The sequence below is a fragment of the Plasmodium inui genome, assembly GCF_000524495.1.
Source record: "Plasmodium inui San Antonio 1 unplaced genomic scaffold supercont1.2, whole genome shotgun sequence".
Lineage (NCBI taxonomy): Eukaryota > Apicomplexa > Aconoidasida > Haemosporida > Plasmodiidae > Plasmodium > Plasmodium inui.
The window spans coordinates 464,769-473,057 of NW_008481836.1; the positions used below are offsets into that span (position 1 = coordinate 464,769).

The following is an 8,289-nucleotide window of genomic DNA, read 5'->3' on the forward strand; positions in this document are numbered from 1 at the left end:
ACGGGTGTCCCTAGTGTACACTCACATCGCACGTGCAGGTAGCATACATACGTGTAGCCATGGCAAAGAAAGCGAGAAAGAAGAACCCAGATGACGAGGCTCCCACGGGGAAGAAGCGGGGGGGGAAGAAAAAGGAGAGTTACTCGGAGGAGGTGAAGGAAATGGACAGAAACGATGAGGGGGAGGAAGAAGACCAAGCTGGAGAAGCGAACCAGACAATCGCGACAGAGGCTACCACTGTGACAAACGCGACAAAGGCAATCAGTGTGACAAACTCGACCAGTGTGACGAGTTTCACGGGGGAGGCGCGCCTCGTTCCGCGGACCGCGGGCAGGGGCAGGGTGTGCCCGTACCTGCGTACCATCAACAGAAACCTGCTTGACTTTGATTTCGAAAAGTTGTGCAGCATCAGCATGTCCAACCTGCACGTATACGCATGCCTAGTCTGCGGAGTGTACTTCCAAGGAATAGGAAAAGGAACCTACGCATACACACACGCATTGGAGAAGAACCATTATGTCTTCATCAATCTGGAGACGTGCAAAACATGCTGCCTCCCAGAAAATTACGAAATCGAAGATGCATCTTTAAATGATATAAAATATTTCTTAAAACCAACGTATAGCATAGAGCAAGTAGAATACATCTGTCGTAATTCCATTTTGGGAAAATCGCTAGATGGTGCCGATTTTTTTCCTGGGTTTGTAGGACTCAACAATTTAAAACATACGGATTACTGCAATGTTATTATTCAGCTTGTGTGCAGCATCATTCCATTGAGAAATTTTTTTTTAGTATTCGAAAATAAGAAATATATGACGAAAAATATCATTTCCTCCTTATCTGAACTGATTAAAAAGATTTTTAACCCTCGAAATTTTAAGGGCGTTGTTTCCCCACATGAGTTTCTGCAAACAGTGGGCATTGAGTCCAAGAAGAGCTTCAAAATTGGCTCGAAAAACGATCCGCTCGACTTTTTTCTCTGGCTAATTAGTAAAATACATAGGTATGAGGAGAGGGCGCTACGAAAGGGTGTGAAGGGTAGGACGGGCAAGAAGAGGAAGATTGGTCAAAGGGGAGAAGACGCCAAAGGGGCAAATGGACCATCGGGCGGGAAAAATAGAGGGGAGGTACAAGAAGAAGAAGTTGAACAAAACGAAGAAGAAGAAGAAGAAGACGAAAAAAACGAAGAAGGCAAAATTAAACCTGGGCACCACCTCTCACAGTTGAACGCTATGTTGTCTTCGTCCAGCGAGTCGCACATGTCGGAAGAGGCCGACCCTGGCATCGATTCAGCAACGAAAAGGAAAAGAAAAAAAAAAAAAAAAAAAAAAAATGGAAGTACGACAAAGTAAACATTATCGACTACTGCTTTGATGGGGAGCTAATTATCAGAACGAAAAAAAAAAAAAAAAAAAAGTTCGGAAGGAGATGACAATATGAGCAGTGCCCATAATACAAAAAAGAGGGAAAAAAACGACACCTACAGTGAACGGAATACACGCGAAGATGGCAAATTTTCTCACCACATGGATCATCAAGGAGGGGAAGAGGATGACGTAAGCGATGGGGACAACGAAGACGATACAGATTTGGCTGATGGGGAACAATTGAACGAAAAAAAAAATTACGTAACGGAAAAAATTCCATTTCGAACTCTTTCCTTGAAGCTGCCGAACCCACCCATTTTTAAAAGCACAACAGAAAGCAACATCATACCACAGGTATCCATTTTCGAGCTGTTGACAAAATTTGATGGAGAAACGGAGTCCTTCTTAAATGAAAAATCGGAGCCAAGCACTTTAATCATTTCCAAGTTGCCCAAATATTTAGTCTTTACCATTAAGAGGTTTTCCAAAAACAATTTTTTTGTTGAAAAAAATGGAACCATTGTTAATTTTGTCATAAAAAACTTAGACATGAGAGATTATATACATGAAGATTATCTGGAGAAAAATCCTGTGACCAAGTACAACTTAATTGCTAACATTTTTCACAGCGGCTCTGTTAGCAGTGGCACTTACAAAATTCATGTCCTCAACCAGGCGTCGAATGAGTGGTATGAGATGGAGGACCTGCACGTGATTACCGTTTTGCCCCAGCTGGTTCTCCTACCCGAGTCCTGTGTGCAGTTGTATCAGCGCCAGGACGTGCAGCTCAACGGGGAGGTCCCCTGAGGTAGTGGCGGTTTGTAGTGGCGGTGTGTAGCTACTGTGTGTAGCTACTGTGTGTAACGGTGTGGCACGCAAAGCGTCGTCCTCTCCGTGTTACCGCTCAAAGTATTTCCCTGACGGTCGCTTTTCTCCAACTGTCCTTACCATAACTTAGCTCTTCCCGTCACACCCAACCCCATCGCATCCAGTTCATGTAAACACGTGTGTGGCGTAAGAGATGTAAGGATATCTTCCCACTCAGAAGTATCAACCTTTTGTAAACGCATGGACTTGTTAGTTGTTTTCCCCAGTTCGTGCGTCCCGAAGTTGCGCTCTTAGAAGTTAACACGGCGCACGGCTGAACTTTGCCAATTTTTTTTTTTTTTTTTTTTTGCACGTTTCGACGTTCATTTTGTTTCCGTTTTGTTTCCATTTTGTTTCCATTTTTTTCCCATTATGCTTCCATTTTGTTACCTTTATACTTCCATTTTGTTACCTTTATGCTTCCATTTTGTTACCTTTATGCTTCCATTTTTGGACCATTTTGTGTAAAGGGGAAGGTAAACATGTAAGAAAAGAAAAAACTCTTGTCGACCCCTCAAATTGTAAAACCCAGCAGCCAAGGTACTTGTTCCCAGGGGGTACCTCCTCCGCGGGCCAAGGAACGAGCGCGTAACTCTCTTATTGCCACGAAAGGGTGCCAGATTTTCATTGTCCAATGCACGTTTTCTCTCCCCCCAAAAGGAGGGAATAAAATGACACACTGCATACTGGGAATGCACAAAAATGTGCAGTGCAAATTAAAAGGGCATTTTTTTTTTCTTTTTCTGAGGGGGCATATTAAAATGAGTACAAAAAAAAAAAAAAAAGGAAAATCATGTCTTCGGTAAGATTATCAAATCGACAAGGAAACATTAAATCAAGTAAACATCCCTTGCGGGTAATTACACGCTCGTCCCAAGGGAAGCATCTTTAACTTTTGAGTACACGGAATAGTCACTTTTTCTTTCTCACTTTTTCCTTGATTTTTGCGTACCTATTTTGCCCTGCATTTACGCATTCAATTTGCGTTATCGTTCCATTTTTGAACGACTGCCTCGCGAATACATTTTTTGACCTACCCCTTTTTCACCTCACCTTAAAGCGTATTGAGCAACCCGATTCGATTAGCACAACTATTCATGCGGCATAAGGAAGATCGCTTCGAACAGCACGAGTGTGTATTCCTTCGCCACTCCAAAGACAAAGGAAAATCTGGGCCGTTTTTCTCCCTTTCTTCTTTACCCATTTAGCCATTTTTGTGGACCTCGCGTCAGTGAACGTAATTGCGCGAGGGGTATCCCCGGGTTGAGGCACGCAGAAGGAGAGAACGCACACCCCTAGTCCCCTCTGTCGCGCCCCCTCACATGGATGCCTAACGGATTAGCGGATTAGCGGCTTGACTCCTTAACTGCTTAACATATTAACTGCTTAACAGATTAATTGCTTAACAGATTAACCGCTTAACAGATTAACCGCTTAACAGATTAACGGCTTAACCCCTCCACCTATCTGAGCGCTCATCTCCTCAAAATGGGAACGCCGCGACGCCGACCCGGGCAGAACACCAGCCCCTATGCAATGAGCTCCTCGAACATTTTCGGGACGAACAACGAAATTTTCGGAAGCAACTTCCTGAACTCGCCCGTGTCCAGCAGGAGGACAAAAAATAGCAAGGGCAGCTTCCTCAACAGCATGCTGAACGAATCCAAGTACCTAAATCAGAGCAACACCGGGTCGCAGTTTATGAGGTATGGACACACACCTCTAGCGATCAGAAGAATCAAATGCGCAAGAGCCGACATAGGAGACGTGGGCAGGGAAGCCTTCATGGAAGACGTGGAATCAGGAAGACTACCCCATTTTATAGATTCCAACTTGGAGCAGATAAAAGAATTATTCAACCAATTCTTCGACGAATTTAATATAACAAATTATACCGACGTTCTGCAGTTCACAGATGAGGACAGAAGCATCACAGAGTATATCCTCCTTCACAGGGATAACCTAAAGGTCTATTTGGCGTACTATGGATGGAAGATGATAAAATTTATCGAGACGGGTCGACAGAACGAATGCAAACTGAACAACGAAGTGGAAGAAACGGATTCAGATGCTGTAAAAAATTTGGAGCACATAAAGTCATTCGAAGTGGACTTAACACATATTTACTTCTTTAACAAAAAATTGTACAAATTGATTGTAGAGTATCCATCCGATTGCATCAGCGAGATTGATAAGATTATAAGTGCTAAGTATAACTCTCTTTTGGCATTGGTTCTCGAGGGGGACACCACGTCCAATGCATCAGATAAATATTCCCTTTCGAACACGAAGCAGGATTACTGTAGAGTTCGATTCTTTAACAAGAAACATAAAGATACCCCCAGAAAGTTAGGACCAAATCATATAGAAACATTAGTATGTATAAAAGGAGTCATAATTCGATGCTCCAATATCATCCCTGAAATGACCATGGCTGCTTTCAAATGTACTTCCAAAAAAAGAATAGGAGTTAATAATTACGAGAAGTGCAATGAAGAAGTGTATGAGCATGTCATCCAAGGGGAAGTACAGGAACCGTTAAGCTGCACAAACTGCAATAATAAGAACACCTTCGAATTATGGCACAACAACTGCTGCTTCTCTTCAAAGCAGCTCATCAAATTGAGTGAAGTCACGGAACATTTGAAACAGGGAGAGACTCCTCAATCCATTTCTATCTATGCATATGATGACTTGATAGATTACACCAAACCAGGAGACACCGTCGAATTGACAGGAATATTGAAAGCATCTCCCGTCAGATTAAACCCCAGGTCTAGATGTTACAATAGTGTCCATAGAACCTACATCAACGTCATACACATTCGAAAGGAGAACAAACAGAAAATGAAACTGACGGAACAGAACGACACTGCTTCAGTTATTCTAAAAAGAAATGACGACGGAACGGTGGAGGAAAATTTCGAAAAATTAAATGAGCAAGGAAATCTACTCTTCACAACAGAAGTAATACAGAAAATGCAGAGACTTAGTACAGACCCTAATATATACCAGCGGCTAGTTGATTCTATAGCTCCATCGATTTATGGACGAGATGATATCAAGAAAGGCCTCCTTTGCCAACTTTTCGGTGGCAGCAAAACTACCGATAAATTTAAAAATAAATATCGATCCGAAATTCATATATTATTATGTGGAGATCCCTCTACAGCCAAATCACAACTTCTACATTATGTTCATAAGCTATCCCCAAGAGGCATCTACACAAGTGGCAAAGGTAGCAGCAGTGTCGGTCTCACTGCCTTCATTTCGAAAGATTCAGAGACAAAGGAATACATCCTCGAATCTGGTGCCGTTGTCCTCTCCGATAAAGGAATTTGCTGTATTGACGAGTTTGACAAAATGGACGACTCGGCTAGGGCAATCTTACACGAAGTCATGGAACAGCAAACAGTCACCATTGCCAAAGCAGGGATCGTTGCAACACTCAATGCTCGTACCTCCGTTCTTGCATCAGCTAATCCGATTAACAGTAGGTATGATAAGAACAAAGCTGTTGTGGAGAATATCAACTTACCACCATCCCTTTTTTCAAGATTCGATTTGATCTACCTCGTTATAGATCAGGCAAATGAGGAGGAAGATAAAAAGTTAGCCACAGTGTTGTGCAAAAACTTTTCCTACGGCGCCAAAGACGAATCGGACTCCGACACGGAAGACGGATCAGATTCCGAATTGGATGACGAGTTTAAAGCTCCTTCCGAGTTCGACGCTGCCAGTGACGCAGATCCACCTCAAAGGAGGAAGAAACATATAGGAGAAGACCAAACTGCCAACCCAACCAAGGCGTGTAAAAAGAATTCCAAAAAGTACCTTATCGATTCGAACACCCTGGCGTTGTATATTGCGTACTGCCGCATAACGTGCAATCCGATCATTTCGCTAGAAAGCAAAAAGATTATAATTGATGAATACATAAAAATGAGATGCAAGGAAGGGTCCAAGTCTCCAACGGCTAGCCCGAGACAGTTGGAAGGTCTCGTTCGTCTAAGCCAAAGTTTAGCGAGAATGAAACTCAAAGATGTAGTCACTCCTGAGGAAGCCAACGAAGCGGTGCGACTCATGAACATTGCAACGTTTCAGAGTTTGATAGATCCCCTAAGTGGTAGAATCGATTTCGATCAAGTCAACCTTGGACAGACATCTCAACATAAGAAGAAATCAGATCAGATAAAGGACATCATTATGAATGCTCTCCTTTTGAGGAACATGACAAAGGACGAATTGCTTTCACATTGTCACGAAACCATTATGAATAATCGGGACTATGCGATGCCTATGGATAGAAAGTCCTTCGAAGAAGCTTTCCACGACCTCGAACGTTCCCAGGAGATGACACGGCTGGTATCTGGCCTTTACAAGAAGAAGTAGCGAGGGGAGTTGCCACTCTTGCCGTATGGAGGTACTCTGTGCCGATGCATCTAGAGGAATTTTTATTAGTGGGTCAGGGCGCTTTGCGTGACTGTTTTCCCTTTTAGCGCGGCTCGTCGAGGTTAGCTGAAAGGTGGGACTTGTAAACAGGTGCCGGCGCGTCGAGTAGCACGGCCGAGTATCACCGCCGAGCAGCATCACTAGGTGTGTTTTCCCTTTTTTCCTCTCTCCTCTTTCCTTTCATTTTTCATTTTTAAGTGCCCCTTATTAACCGGGGAAGGAGTTGAGTTCCTTTGAATCACTGCGAAGGGATACCTCCCCGCTTTCGTGATGTACCATACATGTGTGTCAAAATGTACTTGCCCTTTTTCTGTGCATCCATCACCTTAGGGGTACATCAGTTCATGGGCTGAATTCATAACTCTACCCCCCCTTATTAGGGGGAGCATCGGGGAGGGGCATCTCACCAATATTGCAGCTGCACATAATTATGCCGGTGAATACATGAGGTACATTCACATATCGGTGAAAAGATACATCGCTACTTGCATCTCTACTTGCATCGCTACATGCACGTAAGCGGAATCCCTTCCCTTTTGTTGAACCTTAATGTGTGAGGCTCCCCAATTTCCCCGGGGGTGCGAAGAGCTAAAAGCAACGAGAGAATAACTCAAAGTGGAAAAATTAGTTCATCAACATTTTCTGCTGCCTACAAAAATGCTCAAATTTTTTAAAGAAATGACAACAAAAAAATACATATATCCCCTTGTCTCCACCGTACCTCTTTGCCACGTTGCATAAAAAAGTCGTAATATATTTTTTTTTTTTTTCCTTTTGTTCCATTGCATTATTGGAGCCTTTTACGGGAAATCCCAAACAGGGAACAAAAAAGGGAACAACGGAAGGGTGTTTCTTGCTTGGCCCTCACAGTTATCCATACAAAATTTTGTTCACTCCTTTTCCATTTAGCATAACGTGTAATTACCAATAGGGGTTCACTTATTTAGGCATTGCTCAATAGGGGTTCAAAGGATAAGTGAAAAAAAAAAAATAAAATAAAATTAAAGAGGCATATGCCCAAGAAGCATGTTCTTCCCGTTTCTACGTAAATAAGCATTCGATAAAAAACAGGCCACTCGATGTAAATTTTTGTGAAATGTATCCGCAAGAGATGTCCCCGCGAAAGAGCAGAACATTGCTATACAGTTCTCCTTTTTGACACCCGGTCGCGCAAAGCATTGAAAAAGCCAAAATGGGGCCATTTATACAAGCTGTATTTTATCATTTTAGTAAAAATTTCGAGGTTGACGTGGAAAAAAATTGGCGTTTCCTGTTTTTACGTCACTTCTATTGAACGGCATAAACATATATACCCTCGTAAGGGGTACCCTACCATAGGTTAACTTTCCCCTTCCTTCTGCATGCATCTTTCCCTATATGTGCACAATTTTTTGTGACATGCAAAGCATCAATTTGTTACACTACTATGCATGCAGGTACCTATATATATTGTATACATGGTATACTCATATGCACGTTCCTACATTGGGTAAAAATTATGGCGAAAACGAAAACTTACCCCCTGGTTGCTTTTTGATAATGTGCCTTTTATATGCGGCGCTTATTCGGATTTCTCACATCGTAGTAGAAACTTCTTGAC

At 42.6% G+C, this 8,289-nt stretch overlaps 3 protein-coding genes across 3 annotated transcripts; all 3 read left to right on the forward strand.

Moving 5' to 3' along the window:
• Positions 1-59: 59 nt before the first annotated feature.
• Positions 60-1,355, forward strand: C922_00544 (ubiquitin thiolesterase; the record flags this gene model as incomplete). The annotated part of the gene is made up of 1 exon (XM_008816160.1): positions 60-1,355. One exon carries the CDS (start codon positions 60-62, stop codon positions 1,353-1,355), a length of 1,296 nt encoding a protein of 431 aa, XP_008814382.1.
• Positions 1,356-1,439: 84 nt separating this feature from the next.
• Positions 1,440-2,177, forward strand: C922_00545 (ubiquitin thiolesterase; the record flags this gene model as incomplete). The annotated part of the gene is made up of 1 exon (XM_008816161.1): positions 1,440-2,177. One exon carries the CDS (start codon positions 1,440-1,442, stop codon positions 2,175-2,177), a length of 738 nt encoding a protein of 245 aa, XP_008814383.1.
• Positions 2,178-3,725: 1,548 nt separating this feature from the next.
• C922_00546 (minichromosome maintenance protein 4 (cell division control protein 54)) lies at positions 3,726-6,629 on the forward strand (the record flags this gene model as incomplete). The annotated part of the gene is made up of 1 exon (XM_008816162.1): positions 3,726-6,629. The coding sequence occupies one exon, from the start codon at positions 3,726-3,728 to the stop codon at positions 6,627-6,629; it is 2,904 nt and encodes a 967-aa protein (XP_008814384.1).
• Between the last annotated feature and the right edge of the window lie 1,660 nt (positions 6,630-8,289).